Source organism: Tachysurus vachellii, chromosome 25 (assembly GCF_030014155.1).
Source record: "Tachysurus vachellii isolate PV-2020 chromosome 25, HZAU_Pvac_v1, whole genome shotgun sequence".
In the NCBI taxonomy this organism is placed as follows: domain Eukaryota; kingdom Metazoa; phylum Chordata; class Actinopteri; order Siluriformes; family Bagridae; genus Tachysurus; species Tachysurus vachellii.
In genome coordinates this window covers 6,743,233-6,760,980 of record NC_083484.1, presented here as the reverse complement: position 1 = coordinate 6,760,980, position 17,748 = coordinate 6,743,233, and the positions used below count along the sequence as shown (strand labels likewise).

At 36.7% G+C, this 17,748-nt stretch overlaps 2 protein-coding genes across 4 annotated transcripts in view; one reads left to right on the top strand and one right to left on the bottom strand.

Moving 5' to 3' along the window:
- cul1b (cullin 1b) overlaps positions 1-17,748 on the top strand; it is a 103,282-nt gene that overhangs the window by 18,701 nt on the left and 66,833 nt on the right. The gene's annotated exons all lie outside the window — the stretch shown is intronic.
- Positions 680-16,731, bottom strand: ezh2 (enhancer of zeste 2 polycomb repressive complex 2 subunit). 2 transcript variants are annotated; one of them, XM_060861830.1, is made up of 20 exons: positions 16,358-16,731; positions 14,532-14,655; positions 13,934-14,062; positions 13,723-13,842; positions 13,526-13,646; positions 12,776-12,949; positions 12,143-12,245; positions 11,213-11,376; positions 11,033-11,130; positions 10,322-10,556; positions 9,312-9,478; positions 9,107-9,201; positions 8,824-8,864; positions 8,203-8,328; positions 7,720-7,898; positions 7,439-7,534; positions 5,796-5,877; positions 5,638-5,718; positions 5,218-5,302; positions 680-4,265 (listed from the first exon to the last, which is right to left on the bottom strand). In XM_060861830.1, exons 2-20 carry the CDS (start codon positions 14,646-14,648, stop codon positions 4,205-4,207), a joined length of 2,274 nt encoding a protein of 757 aa, XP_060717813.1. In that variant the 5' UTR covers positions 14,649-14,655; positions 16,358-16,731; the 3' UTR covers positions 680-4,204. The 2 variants fall into 2 exon arrangements, with proteins under 2 accessions (XP_060717813.1, XP_060717815.1); XM_060861832.1 differs by having other exon boundaries at positions 16,659-16,710.

The following is a 17,748-nucleotide window of genomic DNA, read 5'->3' as shown; positions in this document are numbered from 1 at the left end:
TGAATTCATTTTAATCAGCACATTAACTGATTTGATTTTGGATTTGTTCCAAACTGTGTCAAAGTTCAGATCAAGGCCAAATATCAAAAAATAGACCAAAGTATATTTATAGATATTTCCGGTATGCAAATTAGTAACAAGACAGACATCAAATTCTACTTTCTACTACTTTCTTTTGAAATTAGCAAAAAAAAAAAAAAAAAAAACACCTTCATGTTCGTGAATGTTTCCTTTTTGGGAAATAAAAAACATCTGTGACAAAAATGTAAAATACACATCTCGAAGAAACCATAACCATCGCCCTGATTACATGTTTTGAAATCCATTTATATGGAGCAGCACAATGCGATTTGTTATAGTATTTTCTCATGAGCTAGTTATTAAGCAGGACATAAATAGTTGATGTTGATCTCCGACAATAAATCTGCAATACCTAGGTTCTTCTTAATTTAAGTTTTCAGGATATTTTGAGGTTTTTGTTAAAACAAAATAATCCCCAAAAGCACTTAACGTCTCATGTTGAAGATATAACGTATTCATTGCAGACATTAATATTAGTGGACACTATATTTCATGGGCGTGTGTTACCATACAATTCAGAGATGTGTTTAATAATAATAATAATAATAATAATCATAATAAATGATGAATATAGTAGGAGACTTGAGCTCATTTTCATTTTTTTATTACTTTTAACAATATTATCTGTAAACATTTAAAAATCAGCACCTTGTACAATCAGAGGCAGAGAGAAACAGAGTGGTCACAAACCCTCAGGGAAAAAAAAATGACTGAAAGACTGAATGTTTCAGGAGAAACAAGCTGGTGAGAAGCTATCAAACTCGAGCTGAGAAAACTATTAAGAATTTACTTGGCAAATCACATCAATTTTTTTTTCTTTTCTTTTCTTTTTTTTTTTTTTTTTAAATAAATTACAGAAAAACCAAACCTGCTTGCAGAATCTGCTTATAGAAATAGCGACAGTTAAATATTTTCACATGTAGGTTATTGGAAGCTGATCTTATTGCTGTGGACTTCTCATAGCCATATTCAGAGGGACTGGATTTCATGGGTCATCCAACTTGTTTGGACATATCCTAGCGAGAAGATACCCGCACCTATGGTGTGGTATTTACGTACCGTTTGTAACTTATTTATACAGAACAACGTTTACCTTAACACACTGTTGACTTCACACCATAAAGATTAGCACCATTCATCTGTAACGCTTAACGATAAGGGATTCATACTGTAATAATTTTGAATCGTTTATTATACTGTTCCATTATTGATTACAATCGCTGATAGAATGCCAAGGGCCTCAAAACCATTTGAATGCAGGGACATCATTAAGATGTCTACGATAATATTCCGCCGATTTATTATAGATGTAGAGCTTTTCATTCCTCAGCTTCTCATTGACCAACACATTAGATCCAAAAGAATATTTATAGGACTTCTTTGTTTTGGAGTTTGCAGTTTAGATTAAACCCATTCGATTCTAGTTAAACACACTAATAAAAGCTTCATTATAAATATAAGAACTTTCATACTGGTAGGCTGTCCTTTCCACATTAAAAAAAAATAAAAATCAAATAATAAAAAAAATAATAATAATCACAGACCTCTCGCTATGCATCACAGACTGCACTCTGACGACCTGTATGCAAGTGACGATTCATTACATCTCAGTACACGCAGTAGATGAAGTATTTACCGTTGAAAGTAAGAGCACCATTCCATCAGTTAAGTGACTCCGTGGCTCGTTACTAGCTTCTTAATCTTTTATAATCCCTAAAGTGATATTTCTATAAAGTGAATTTATCACATCGCACCAGTTATAAAAAAAATATATATACATATACATATATAGATAATCTAAGCAAATAACACATTTCAGACTCTGTGGCTCCTGAAAGCTCGGACGAAACAAAAACAATTGATATAAACGAATAGTATCCATTCCATCAGGACCAGGAAGTGTTTCTTGCACTTCCATGACATTCAGCCATTCTAGCCTAGGTGTGTTGTGTGGAGGAAATTAGGGGCTGACTATAGCTTTAAAGAAAAGGTGCTCAATATATCAGTTAGGTCTAAATCAATGATTAACAGTATAATAAATCAGTAATCCACGCTCAAACAGAGCAGACAATACCTTTCAGAAACACTGAATGATTAGGAAAAGGTTTTTTGAGAATGATTGAGAATGTTATTGACTGACTTGTGCTCTTGATTGTGAGATTTTATATATATATATATATATATATATATAAAAAAAAAAAAACATTGCCAGAACATAGTGGATGACCCAAAACTGAACAGGAAGACTGTCTAACTGTCCAACCATTTCCTTCCTACAGTGATAGTCTGGCAAAGAGCTGCTCAAAAGTTGTGAAGATTTCTCAAAGAACAAAAATAAATGTCAAAAAGTTCCCTGATTCTGATTTCTACTCCATATGAAATCTTTGTTCATGCATACAACAAACTCAATACACAAATCACCAACATTTTAGGACACCTAAACAATTCAGTGTAATTTCAAGGCACCGCAAGTTAGATACTGTATTTATCTGTTCTTTGTCCTTTTAATACTTACTTTTTTTTTTTTTTCTTTCATTTAATTTACAGAAACTGGATTCTCTGGCAGTCCAGAAAGTACATGATCCCTCTGTAGATGCTTTTGATGGCAGACAAGCAGAGAAAGTGACTTTGGTTTACAAATAGATCAAAACACCTCAACACAGTGAGTCCAGTTTATTAGGTAGGGCTGATTTATACCGATCCCTCAAGATACAAGTAAGCGTGTGTGTGAAAAGGTTTATGGGTAAAGAGTAGTTTGAAACTGCCAACAACAGACTGTGTGAATCTGTGGTACTGGGGATCGTGCGCACTCTGATTGGTTTAGCAAAGAATTGTATCTGGTATCATTGAGACTAGAGACCCAAACTAGACGACAATGAACACACTTGTAACAGTATTGGAGAATTCTCAAATCTGTATTACATCAGCACTGAGAGCAGTATTGGCTGTAATTTAAATGACAGGTATGTATTTAGCCACTTTAGTAGTGCCTTAAAAATAAGAATTTTTAATATCATGAAGTTTTATGAAACGACACATTAATGTAACATTTATAGAAGATTTTACAAGCTGAAGTGAGAATCGGTCCCCACTTTACACTTCAGTTTCTCAGCAATGACCAGCAGTGGTGTTTGTTATATTACCTTAACAGGCTAGTGATGGTACTACTGTTTATGGCTGCTGCAACATATGAGATAACAGGAACATGTTGCAAATAAACCTCGGTGGTATTAGAGGAATTAAAAACTTTGGGATGCGCCGTTGTTATTAAATAATCAACTCCAGGGTAGTAACAGTAAATCCACTTCATGTCAGGTAGCATCAGACCATGCCAATGTTGATTATTTCCTATAACAGCACATCCACAAGTGTTGTGTACGCTACTTTACATGATCTAAAATTATTACAAAATAAGAGGAAGTGAAAAAAGAAAAGTCTGGGGTGTAGATAAAAAGAAATAAATAAATGGAGGCATAATACTGAGAAGAAAAAAAATAATAATAATACAGCATCGAGAGCAAAATCACTTCATCTAGTCCAGTACGTTGCTGCTTCTGTGCTTCAGTGAAATCCTACACTGTTTTGGGATGTGCACCACTGACCCAGGTGCACATGCTCAGAATATGTGCGATTATCTGCGCAAAATGCATCCGGTTTTGCAAACTCAGTATAAATCAGCCCATATACAGATCTGGTACCTAATAAACTGGTGCTGAACCCACGGTTTACTGTCAGTTTGGTCCAAAGGTTGAAAGACGTTGACTGGTTGCAAAAGAAAAAAAAAATAAAATAGATCACTGTAAAAAAAATAAAAAAAAATCTACAATAAAACGGTCGGTACACTGGAAAACAAACAGCCCATTAGACAGTGACTGATCTCTACTAAACTGGAAGCTGTAAACAAGTGAATATTCAAGTTACTGTCAAAACATGAATTCCCAGAGTTTGCCTGTTGGTCAAGAAAAACAATGACAGAAAAGACAGAAGTGTAAAAAACTACTAGAAATATCCAAGTTGGCAGATCACCTTGTCCTATAAAAGCCAGTATTGAAACGTATTGAAACGTCATGTGGAGAGAAAATTCCTGAAGAGTGTAAGGCATTTGTTCCAGAGGTAGACAGATTCATGGAATTTCCATTTCACGTTCGATGCCCACATACTTGAGAGCGTCTGCTTGACTATATCTAAAACGGAGGAAGGAAAAAAAAACACACAGTATGAATAATAATGTACAGGTTGGGAATCCACAAAAGGTTCTGCTTATATAGAGTGCTGAGACATTTCATATGCAGGGGTTCATGAAAAAGTTTTATGTCTGTCTTTTTAAACTTAAGACTCAGGGTCATTAGCTTGTGTAAGCATCACTAGCATCACATGAAGAATCATTACCCAAATAAAAAGGTGTGTCTTAAGCAGCAGACTATTTCAACAGTCAGGGCACTTGGCCATTTTAAAGAAGGAGTGAACTGGAATGTTCACACTAATAAAATACCACAATGCACCACAAAAACCAGGGGGCACTGATACTATGCTTCCTTCTTAAAATTTCAGTATTCGCTTGGAAAAACAAGCTCTCAGCCAGCTCTCTCAGCTCTGTCTTCATATGCAAGTAGTAGGTAATGTTGAAGCTCTCAAATGTTTTTGTTGCACATAAGGAATTGCACACAAGCAAATCACAGACATGGATCACATGCTGCACAAAGATTAAGAGAGGTTCCTAATGAAGCATGTCAGAAATTCAAATATTACATTCTCATGTAAATAAACTTGTGAGCCGGTCGACCCTGAGACTGTCAGTAACTCACTATGATGGTTGGTTGCTTGCTTATTTCATAAGAAAATATTGCAGAAAGACAAACAACAAAAAAATTGGAGGGAGGATTTGTATGTCAGATTCAGGCAGCAATGATCGACTTTTCTGCCAAGAGCAGTGGAGGCATGGCAAAAAGAAAGGTTCTTTTATACCATGCATCATCAGGAATCATGAACTGGTCATAAAACCATTGCTTACAGCGGCATGCTTATAAAAGACACAGAAAGGTTTGAAACATGAATTGCTTTCTACTGAGTGAACACATCTACATGTAGTAAACCTGTCTACGATGAAGTGTAAAGAAAGTTGAAGCCATCACTTACCTGTAGTCAAAGAAAAGCTCCTCCCCGGTTTGTATGGCTCTCTTGGCAAAAATGCCTATTCGGTGATCCCCATTAACCATCATAACTAAACAGGAGGAAAAAAAACAAAAAGGAACTTTAAAGAAGACGCGTTTAAGATATTAAACTTATTTCTTTAATTCAGCGAGCATACATTGCGCAGAATGTATGTCGAAATCAGCACACACTAGCTTTTAAAATAGGTGGCTTAGCAGTTTTCATTCAAATGGATTCATAATCAAACTGAAACCATATCCTCCAGATTATCACTCACCGTCTACCCAAGTCTGACACTCTTATTAGCTACGTTAATTTTGCTGGAGATTCAAAGTTAAGACGCAATCTTCAGAAATCAAACATACCTTTGTTAAGATTAGTTTGTCATTGTTTGTCATGTCTTACCTTTTGCATAGCAGTTGGGGTTGACAGAGTGATTGGCAAACCTGATCTTGTTGCCTTTCCTCGTAGCATCAACAACAAAATCTAAAGAAAAAAAAAAGTTATACAAATACTGCAAAAGAGCACAAACTTGTAACATGAGACAGAAGGAATCGACCTACCATTGTTAAGGTTGAACAAGAAACTACACATGTATTTGTCATAGACCTTTCCTCTGCGGTCAGCCTCATCCTGGGAGATGATCTACAGAAAACAGAAAAAGATAGAAATAGTGAACAAAAAAAAAAACTGATACTTGAATATGGAGCTTAGAGTTCTGCTCAAACACTGCAACATTACAGAAATGACACGAGTTAACTGAGTTACAGGATAGCGTTTGACTAGAGTTATAAGAAATGTGCATCATTTGTATTTTCCTCCATTTCATTTTATGGATCTAGTGTAACTATGCCAACACTGAGCCACAGGGTTAACAAATCTGGGTTAGAAATGTTAACTAATGGTGAATTTAGTGCAAGAAGTGAGATCAAGAATGCTATTATTTCTGCTCATGAAACAAATAATGCTACCATTGTGCAAAATAAAAAAACACCAACACACAATTGTTAATGCTCATTACTGAGAACTTTTCATTTGATTTTAACTGCATTGATTTTGTTTGCGCCAAAAAAAACAACCAAAAAAAAACATTTCAGGATTTATTTTAAATGCTATTCAGGAATGCCTGATGAATCTTCCAGAAATACAACCTACATGTAAGATTTGGCGGCAGAGACAATTGTAAAATGATAAAGAGAAAGCTGCTGAATGCAATTTCATTTGTCATTACTAATTCTTAAGTAGGAATAAAATGTTCTCATTAAAAATGTGGTTTTAATGCATGTTGTATTTTAAATATTATTTATATAAGCACCATGCTGCTCAAGAACAGAGAAACCATTTGTCAGCACACCGTCATCTTTGCCAGTCTAAATAACTATGAGTGGCTGGTTGTGTGTTTTAGCTCGCCATTGTTATACCTCAATGACCTCATCCTGGACAATGACTGTATGTATGATTTAACAACATGGCAGACGTTAGTCTGAATTGGAGGAAGTGTCTCCAGAGCAGAGACCTTGAAGACAAAGTATGAACAATAGGCAAAGCCTTTCAGACAGTGGAGGTCAAAGACAATGGTTAGAGAGCTAGAATATTGCAAAAGAACAAGTACAATACTAGTAATTAACTAATATATAAATGCTTGTAAGTTGCTAATGTAAGGCACCAGCTAATAATATTCTGGTGAACTGCAGTCAAATTTTACACCTAACTAACTCTTACCTAGGTCTGATACTTGCAGTAATATACTTGCAGTAAGCAACATCCATTGAATCCAGACTGCTCCTAGCGACTGATGATGTAGTACCCACACGGCCAATCAGAAAAAATGAACGGCTTTATGAACTTCTAATTTAGGACTTTTCCTCTTTTGTGATTTGTTTGGCTTCCATTTAGATTTTGAGATTGGACAATTTGAACAAGCCATATTGAGTGTATATGCAATCAATTCGTTCACACACATTGGTTTACTAGTTTGAACCTAAAGCAATGCCCAGCCGTATCCACCACAGAAAACCATCCAGCTGTATACAGTATGCAGTCATCAATCGGTGCACACACTCACACAGCATTAGAATCATAAAATGTGTACATAATGCATATGAGCAGCTGTTATTTCCAGAATTAATTCTAACTCATGATGTGCTCATCACTGTTACTGGTAAAACCTTTACAAATAGTGGAGCTTGCTTTTAAATGCACTCACCTCTCCACAGTACTCGGAAATGAACTCGTTCTTTTGAACTGGCTCTTTGATGAAGATGCCCCATCCGGCCACGTCAGATGGTGCCAACAGTAAATGCTGAACACAAACAGGATTGAAGGAGACAAATCTATGATAAACAATGTTGTAGTGTGATAAAAAATATATCACATGGTTTTCAGCCATTCGGAAACCTAATAAACATAGATATGATATGAAGTCCTGTGCAATTTGAGGAAATGGGGTCATATAAATCGAGAACAAATATATTTAAAATTTTGCACCTTCTTGGCACCTCTCTGAATGCTGCAGTTTTTGCAGGACACATTTTTACTGTCCCAGTGATCTGCAGCTCCGCAGGTGAGACAGAGGTCGGGGTCACACTCGCGCACGGCCAGGTAACATGGACACTGCTTTGTGTTACACTGAGCCTTGCAGCGGCAGCCCGGGAAACGATTCTGACCTGCACACAGCACACAAAGCATGGCTGAAAATACTAGTGCATTTAACATGTTACAATATGCTACACAATGTTGAAAACGGGGTGACCTGGTTTTAAAAGTTAAAACAAACAACTTCCCACAAATCTGCTTTAAACAAACATTAACTTTAAACAAATTTCCCTAAATAAATAATTGGATGCATGTGTGGCAATTTTAGAAGTTGTTTAGATGGTGACAACTTTTAAATGTCAAATTGTAATAAACAGACTCAAGATATTTAAATGGATTTGTTCGTATAGGTCTTGATGAACAGTCTAAACTCACACTCCGAGCTGCACTGGCAGAACTTCTCACAGAAGTTTTGAGCAGTGACACACGGGCAAGAGCTGTCACAAGGTTGCCTCGGGTGGTCACAGGGCTGGTAGTTGTAGACGTGATTAGAGGAACCGTCTGTGAGGAGAACAAGATTTGAACATGAATCAACACACCGGCACATCATTTCTGTTTATGGTAGACTTGTCTTGATGTATACCAATTACCCAAGTACCCTGTCTGGTGGTAATTAATCAGACTGATATTAGCTTGACTGATAACTAATCAGAAACTGCACTATAATTATTTTCAATAAAGCTTCACCGATTTATAAAATCATGCATCAACTAAACGTTGTGTGAGAATGATTCATCTGTCTTAAAGGAGGTTTGAATCTCTATTTTTCAAACTCATTCAAATAAAGTGATTTACTTTGTATTGAAATGAAAGATGTCCACTTAGTTGCCTGCTGATTGAATATGTGATTCGTGTGGTTTTGGAATGAGAGATGGACACCACCCTGAAGTGGTGTTTCCCTGATGGTGTTTCCCTGAAAAACTATAAGTCTTCTGCCTTACTTTCACAAACGCAAAACTATTAACTCCAAACCACAAAATTAATAAACAAACAAACCTTTCTTGAGTTGAATTTTTCGACAGTGTGTTGCCCACAACCTAGAACAGAAACAGTAACTTTTACTTTCATTTGAATACGAGTCTAATTTCTTTCAAATTTCTTTGTATAATATTAAACTGGTTGTATGTTTATGTTCTGTAAAGCTGCTTTTAACACAGTGTCCATTGTTTAAAATGCACGGTACAAATACATTTGAATTTAATTTAATTTCAGTGGAAATACTACAGGTGAATTAAAAAACAAAAAGGATGCAAATGCAAGCATCCGCATTTGAACATACCTGTGTTTCCTCTTCTTCTTTCTTGGAGGTGTGTCTTCGTCCTCAGCAGGTGCACGTGCAATGATGCTGGATTCCTTTACCCTGAATTCATACACCTAGCAAATGAATCAAAACACTTACTAAATATGAATAGTTTGCAGATGATTCTTTAAAATAGCCATCTGAACTGTACTGAACTGAACCATCTCTGTACTGTCCCACTCACCTGTCTGCAGGTCTTGGAGCCAATGAGGCGAGCGATAGCACAGAAGTTGTCATAGTAAGTGCCGATGAGTACACGGAAAAGGGAGGCTTCCGCTCCGCTCCAGTCGACGTTTTCAGGCGGATCGGGAATCTTCAGTTTCACTGGAGTCTGGCAGCGGGAATTCGCCTCTACACACAAAGCAATATAAAAACTTACACAAGAATGAATAGATAAACCAATCTTAGAGAAACATGTAAAGTAACATTGCTGCTACACCTGATGCTTAACTGTGATTGGCTTAGAGAAACATGTGAAGTATCATTGCTGCTACACCTGATGCTTAACTGTGATTGGCTTAGAGAAACATGTGAAGTAACATTGCTGCTACACCTGATGCTTAACTGTGATTGATCAAATCCTCATGCTTTTTTAAACATACTTCGTTCTAATTGTATTCTGATGTCAGGAACTTTCTTCAAGACATGAATACAATAACCTCTTCCTTGCTTGGAATTGAGTACAGTACTCTTTTGCTCGCAGTATTGTACTCTTCTTCATGAGAGGAGGCTACTGTGCTCCCTAATAGGTGGAGTACCGAAGTACCAGTATTGTGCGAGTTAGTCCTTTTATCTTAATAAATGCCATTTTGATACTGTATGTTGTATGTCCTTAGTCTTTGCTAGCCTTCAATGTATAGTGTTCACTTCGCCACAATTTGGGTCTTTCCGTTGCTTTGAGATTTCTGAATAAATGATGCACTGGGACTGCCTACGTTGGGAAACGTGAAAAAGCTGTATGCAGACGTATGTAAACAAATCGGTTTTAGAAGCATCCTCTACGAACGTTGCAGTGTTGGGCAGGGCATAATTGACGAAACATGAGATATATAAAAACTTAAGGTGCTCTTTGTATAGTAGAAATCACTTCAAAGGTTTTAAGCTGTGTAATTTGACTTCAGTTCCAAGTCAAGAAGCGCAAATATGCACGTTATCTAAACCCCTGCTGATGTATTAGAGGGTTTTTACTCATACCTGAAGAGCTAGTGGTCTCTTCCTTCTTGTCATCATCATCTTTATCATTGCTGTCGTTGGTGTCTGTCCCTCCCTCTCGGTCGCTGTCGGTGTCTTTGGTATCTGCGTTCACGGTTGGTGTGCTTGGCCTGCTGCTGTTGGCAACTCTGCCTCTGCGTCTGGCTGTTGAACGCTTCAGCGGGGTTTTCGCTCGTTCAGCCACCACACCAGCTGCATACTCCTTCACCATGCCATCCTGGTGTGCATTTCAGATTATGTTGATATTTTAAAAGTTGAAAAAAAATTAATATATACACATCAAAAGATAATGAATTTTTATGTTCATGTTATTTAAAATGAATTAATTTTTCTTCCTCCCCATTTTTCTTTTTTAATTCTACTCTCTAAAACCATGGTTTTCAGAAAGAAAGGAATAAGGGGATCACAAGGTTTTATTTCATTACAAATCACAATCAAAATTATAACATTTAAATACCGGTACTTATATATAGTAATTATTAGCAGGTTTGCCATCTTGAGCCATAATGCTAAACATAATCCTTTTAAAATAAATTCTACTTAAAGATGTGTTCTCTCTATTTCTAGAATACTTCATATACCATTTAAACAAATAAGGCTTTCTGCTCTGTTGAGATCATACTTCAGGTAGTAAAAGGCAAAAGTATGTGTAAACAAGGACATGATAACTAAACTGACATTCATTTTCCTTACCTGAACCAGGTACATGTAGCAATCAATGCTACATGGCTTGTTCTCCACCAGATTCTCCAGGTTCTTGCGTTTGTATGTGTTTGGAGTTGCGTGAAAGGCTGTATGGAAAAGCACAAATCCAGATCACAAACCTTTTCTTCATTCATTGACACCATGTGTGGGAACAGAGATGAGACTCACGATGAAGAAAGCAGTCATATTTGAAGCAGCGCCTACAGAAGAGTGTATGGAAGGAGTGCAGGCTTTGTTCTCTCTGGACCGATTTGGCGTTTGGGCCGTCAATGTTGGGTGTGCACTCGGGTGGAAGGGTACCTGGGAGCTGCTGCTCGGTCAACTCCTTATACCTGTATACAGTTTAAAGGGGAAAGCTTTACAGTTCATCATTATTTACCGCCAAATATTTCACCGCATGCTTGTCCGAGGTGTAAGAGATTATATGTGGAGACCAAATATGGGAATCTGCCACCTGGAAATTAAAATCTATTAAAAAATGACTTCAAATTTGAGAGACTATTATTTAATCAGTTTAAAACATTGGTTCCCAAACCAATCATCTGCAGCCCCTAATAACATCATCTGTAGATCTAAATCACAATTGTGCCAAGTATTCTTTGTTCTGTTGTTTGTGTGTTTGTGTGTCTGTGTGTGTTGACACTCTGGACCATTTTGGGAGACACGTTTTAAATTTAAGTTTTGTGCTTAAGCATGTACATGTAAGTACTGTACTTATTTGTTTTAGACTAATTTATTTATTTCTACTGATATTGAAATTACAGCATTGAAAACTGACATCAGTACAGCCATTCTGAACTAAAACTTTTGGCTATATTTGACCAGATCAGGCAAAAATAATTATCAGAACTATATTGATGATGGTTCACAAAACACAAGCAGATCTAATCGCAGTAGGGTTTTAGGTAAACTCACTCTCCCAGTGTACTATTACATAAATTATCAACTTTTCATCTTACTTATTTAGCTTTTTTTGTACCATCTTTAATATGGTGCCTGAGTACAGCAAGATTTTATATTGAACCAATTTATGAACTAATGGGAAATATTTATGCTGCGTGAACAAAACTCATCAGCACTTTCGACATGATAACTTACTTTTCTTTGAGCTCTTCTGGTGAACCTTTATCAGGGAACATGGAGGAGATGGCGTCAAAGATTTTATCAGACGGGAACCTTTTTGAAAAGTCACGACCTCGACCTATGAACACAACAACACCAACGTGAACCAGTTTAGGAGCACAAGACATTTTAGAGAGTAAAAACAGCACAAAAATTACTCTAGCATTTCAGTGCCACTGTTCTCTAGTAATAAGCTTTGCTTCTGAGTAACACAAGCATGCACCAAAATTATGTTTGCTTTGGGATAGAAAATCAGTATACATGTTATATTTGTAATGCTAGAAGTAAAAATAAATAAATAAATAGTAGTACTGTTTTTACTGGCTCTGAAAACCAGCACCACTTGTTGGTGCAGTCTCAGTGTTTGACCTGTTAAGTGTTTTGTGTTGCTGTAAATCAGCACTACGTTTCCTGAACTGAAGCCATTGCCACAAGCCTGGTCTTAATCACGGTCAAGCCTGAAATAATTTGTACCTCACTATAGCCTTATTGTAACTGCAGAAATAGCACAAATAAATGTAACACCTGCCAATGAGACACAAAAATCTATCTAATGCCTACTAATGCTTTTAATGCAAAGTCATATAAAGTACAAAAATCAACTCTTACTCTCAGAGTTAAGAAGCTGATCCTTGCGAGATTCTTCAGCAATGTCCTTCACATCACAGTTTTCTAGTTTGTAATCATGCTGGTCATCATCTTCATCATCATCTTCATTGTCACTGTACTGATTGAGGGCATTCACCAACTCCACAAAGATCTCATCATTTATAAAGCCACATTCTGTTAAAAAAAAAAAAAAAGAAGAAGAAAAGAGAGAGACCATAAAATCCTTGCAACTGAAATCTGAGCATTTCAGCAGCAATGTTTAGATGCATGCTAATAACTACACAAATCAGTTTACTGATTCCCTTTTTTAAGGCCAATTTGAAATACATTTCTCAAGAGACAGATAACCTGTTTACATGAGGCATTAAAAATGGAAGTAATCACAGCATGAACCTTTGAATTACTTTTTTTAATCTCTCCTGTTAGGGTAATATTGTTGCACAATTAGTGGCTATAAAAATAACTAGAACTACTGTTTCTCTCAGATCTCAATAGTCAGAATTTGTCTTTTTTTTTATTTGATTAGAAAATACTGAAGGCAGATTAAAAAAAAATTTGCAGTATTATTGTTTTTTTTCCTGTCAATATTTAGGAAAAAGGTGAATCACAATGATATTGCAGTACAGACTAAAACTAAAAATCATACTTTGGGGAAAAAATACTACATTCTGTCTACCAGATCAACTGTCCTTACCACCCATTACTATGCTTAACAAGACAAATATTACTTGGGGGAGATCATTAACAAACCTCTATCTCCATGAACTTTGCCATCATAGTTTTTAATAAGCTCCTCAATAAAAGTGCCATCCTGGTCCAGGATCTCGTCTCCCATGTAAGGGATGTTGTGCAAAACCGTCTCATCTTCGACCTAAAATAAAAGTACCCTGATTAGGTCACAGAAGCTGTACAGATGAAATTGATTCTTTGCCAATTAAGTACGTTACCATGAAGTTTTGCTGGAGTGGTGACCAGGAATACATTACAGGTACAGAAGCTACAGCATTCAGGGTTTTAAGAGGAATGACTTGTCTGGAGAACTCCGCAAAGCCACTGTCTACTGTGCACTGAAAAACAAGGGTCATGTAGAACTTTAAACACTGCAATCGCACAATATTACATCACAATCGTTTGTTGCAAGAGAAGCTGAGTTCTAACCTCTCTTGTTCCACGTAATGAGCTCACGGGTGTCATGATGTGCACTGGCTGAATCCGCCGCAGTTTCCACTCCTGATTGAGAATGTCAGTGCGCTCTAAAATCTTCTGTCTGTTGGAGTTGAACATGCTCTGTGAAGGCAAAAAAAATCGGAGCTTTTTCAGCACTGTTTCCTCATTACCTACGTTTTGGTTGTCATCCCCCTGAACACCAGCCAGTGACTATAAAATGAAACATATAGCTTCACTCATTCTGAAGGTCTGGGTTGTCATCTTTTCCTTTGTGAGTTAGGCCTGAATTGTATGACACCAATCACAAACTAAACTCTTTCCAGATGTACTTTTCAGGTTTTTCTAATGAGAAATTTTGCAACATTTACAAAGCAATTCAACAACTTTACTGCTACACATTGCAGCTGTTATGCTCACAACAAAAACTAGTGACAAGCCCCTACTGACATCAAATTAAACCTCGTGGGATTTTTCTGCATAAAATGCATTCCAATGTCGCCAGAGGACATTTTTTCAAAAGGATGCATTTCTATATAGGCTTTCTAGTTAATACTGTTTCTTAGTGATTCTATGGTTGGGGAAGTCCTACCTTAACCTCATCAGCTCTTCTAAAGCGTTTCAGCTGGCGTAAACGCATGTACTCGGACTTCACTCTCCTCCTCCAGCACACTGGGCCTTTCTCCGATTTCTTCCCAGTCAAGCCCATGGTTTCCCTGCAAAAACACAAGCACAGGTTTAAAGGGAAAAAAATTAAATGAAAAAATCTCTGTTCCATCAAGCTGTTCACGTCTGACCAAACATACGGGGAGAGCTCCATCTTAGCGTAGGCAAGACGCGAAAGACACTGACTAAGTGTGAAGTACGCAAAATCATTCACAAGTACAAAATTATAGGAGAGTTCATCAAGCTTAATCACCTCACAGAGACTTCTGCAGACTGTAACTCAAAGGTCAGTGCAACTGTTCTGTCTGTCACAGATTCTGCAACCTTAAACAGAACTTTAATCTAAACATCCCAGTAAAAAGCAGCAAACTTTGGGAGCACAAACACTACCCAAAGAAATGTGTCTAACAACATACTACCTGAAGAGCTCCTTCCAAATGGTACAGGGGTCTGGAAACAATTTGAAATTTGCAACATTGTGCAATGGTCAAACAACAGTACTGCTAAATTCTCAAATCTGATCGTTGATTATTTGCAACAGCTCTAGTGGTGCTCTAGACAGTAGTGCTGGCTGCAAGGCAAATGTATGATAAAGTTTCATTTTAATGTGCTCATTCTGATACAGGTTTATATGAACGTGCTGTTTCTATAGTAACAGCTTATTGACAAGGATTTTAATTTTTTGCCCCCAGTTAACTTGTCAGGTGATTAATTATAGACTATGTGATGTCTTTTTTTTTTAACATATAGATATTATAAACATACTGGCAGCATATGTTCTGAGTATATGTCTCAGTGTGAGTGTGTGTGTAATATATATATATATATATATATATATATATATATATACACACACACACACACACACACACACACACATATATATATATAGGCTTAAGTGTAGAAGAGTATTTCACTGGGGCACCCTAAATTGTATTTATGAAAACCACATTGCAATTTTAGAAGAAAAAAAAATTAAATATTTATAAATTGTTTATTATATATATGTTGCACCATACTTGGTTTGTCTTCCTTCAGACAGGTAAAATCACCCATGTTAGTAGAAGGGCACTAGGAGCCAGATGGCAGTTTGCTAAAACAAGAACCTACCCAAAGGCTTTGGGAAACATTACCATGGTAAATCTTTCAACACAATGGAATAAGAGTTTCACTTTGAACTCCAGGAAACGTCAAGGGCAAAAACAAAGAGTCATGCAAAGTAGATACGTTATGTAATTAATGTCAGTACATATGAAATGTTTAGAAATTTAAAAAATTAACAAAAGGCGCGTTAATGAAACATCAGGATTAGGATGAACTCTCAAATAGTGCCATTAAAGTAAAAGACCACGCAAACGGAAAGAATGTTAACAAGTAACAAGTAGGGTATAACTAAAAAAATAAAATAAAAAAATTAAAAAAAGAGAGAGAGAGAGAGAGAGAGAGAGAGAGAGAGAGAGAGAGAGAGAGAGAGAGAGTAAATTCTGCCTTAACTAGTTCCTGGGTGAGTTTCTTCATCCTTCACACTACACAATTAACTCACATGTTTCTACAAAGTGAAACGTTCATTATGATTTTCAAAAGCAAATCATCATCAACTGGAAAAAATACTAAAAGAAAATAATTAAGCAATTAAAAAAATTAAAAGCTTTTATTATGGAGATTGTTATTATTTATTGCTGACTAGCCTATAAGTACTTGACGAGCCTGATGAAGCTACTACAGCTGTAACAACACGTATGTTTGTCATACCTTTAGAAGTCCAGTCCACATGAAACACACAGCTATTCAGTGTTCAGAATGTAAACGAATCCGTCGGGTAAAGATTAGCAGTTAGCTAAGCTAAGCTAAGCTAAGCTAAGCTAACTCGGCTATCTAAGCTATGAACACCGAAGGGGGGGTCGCGGCACCTCCGATACCGGCAAGCTCGCTAAACAAAGCCAACAAATCTCCTCTCAACCCGGTTCTCTTTCCGAGCTCCCACTCGTCGAGGTTCCTTCTAATAAATTATCTAAGACACAATAAAATTAAAGATAAAATGAAATCGTCTTACAAATTTCAATATTTCCGTTGCTGTAACTATTCAAACCCGCTTTCTCTCCGCTCTCTAACTCCGCCCACTTTGGGGCGCTGCAGAATCAACGAGCGCCAAAACGAATTAACCAATCACAGCGTCCCACATTTAAGGAGCTGAACATGAGGGATTACGATAGGTAACAGGATGCACTGGAACGTCCAATCAGACAGCGCTCTACGTGAGGGGCCATGAATGGGGGACATGTGGAGAAGTTGTCCTTTGTTCTTGTGTATTTGAAAGAACACAATTTTAGTGTATACATAAACGGACTCCTCACACGACCGGTATGACCTTTGTTCGCTTATAATTATCAAGCAAACTGTGGCATCGAAGGGCTTTTGTGTCTGTTTTTATCCTTATAATTATACAAATATAATTATACGACATGTTTCCTTTTCACTATATTGTATGATGTATGTCGCACCTTTGACATACGCTCTTGGCATGTTATTATAATTTACAACCCATTCGTTTCATTTAAGCATCACAGCCTTAATGTAAACACGTCAGATTTTATTTATCCTTGTAGCCTTTAGAGTCTTGGGTTCATCCGGTGTATTAGGCTCCGCCCATTTCCCGTGACGTAACAAGTACAACGTCAAAGCAGTGATTACGTCATTCTGCTGTCTGAAGTGGATTCCCCCCTTAATTGATTTTAGGAAGCTTTTAAGATTTTATTTCCCTTATTATTATTATTATTATTATTATTATTATTATTATTATTATTATTATTATTATTATAGATGATCCAGAAGGTCTTTGGATTTCTATAATATATTGTTTAGGTTGACCCAATTTTGCTTATAAACATTTATATACACACCTAATATTTTGTCTAAAGGTAACTTTCAACAAGAACCCAATAGCAATGTGTTGTCTCGTCAAAGGACCGAGATACCCCCAACACAACCCGTCTTGTATAGGCTCAAAGATTCTATTGTCGAGTTTATTTGTTGCAATTTTTTTTTCGCTTGTTAGAGAATTAAATGTAAATATAAACAATAGTGAACTGGTGGACAAATGAGGATGAGGTTTCCTTCTGAGTGTGGTTCCTCTCAAGGTTTCT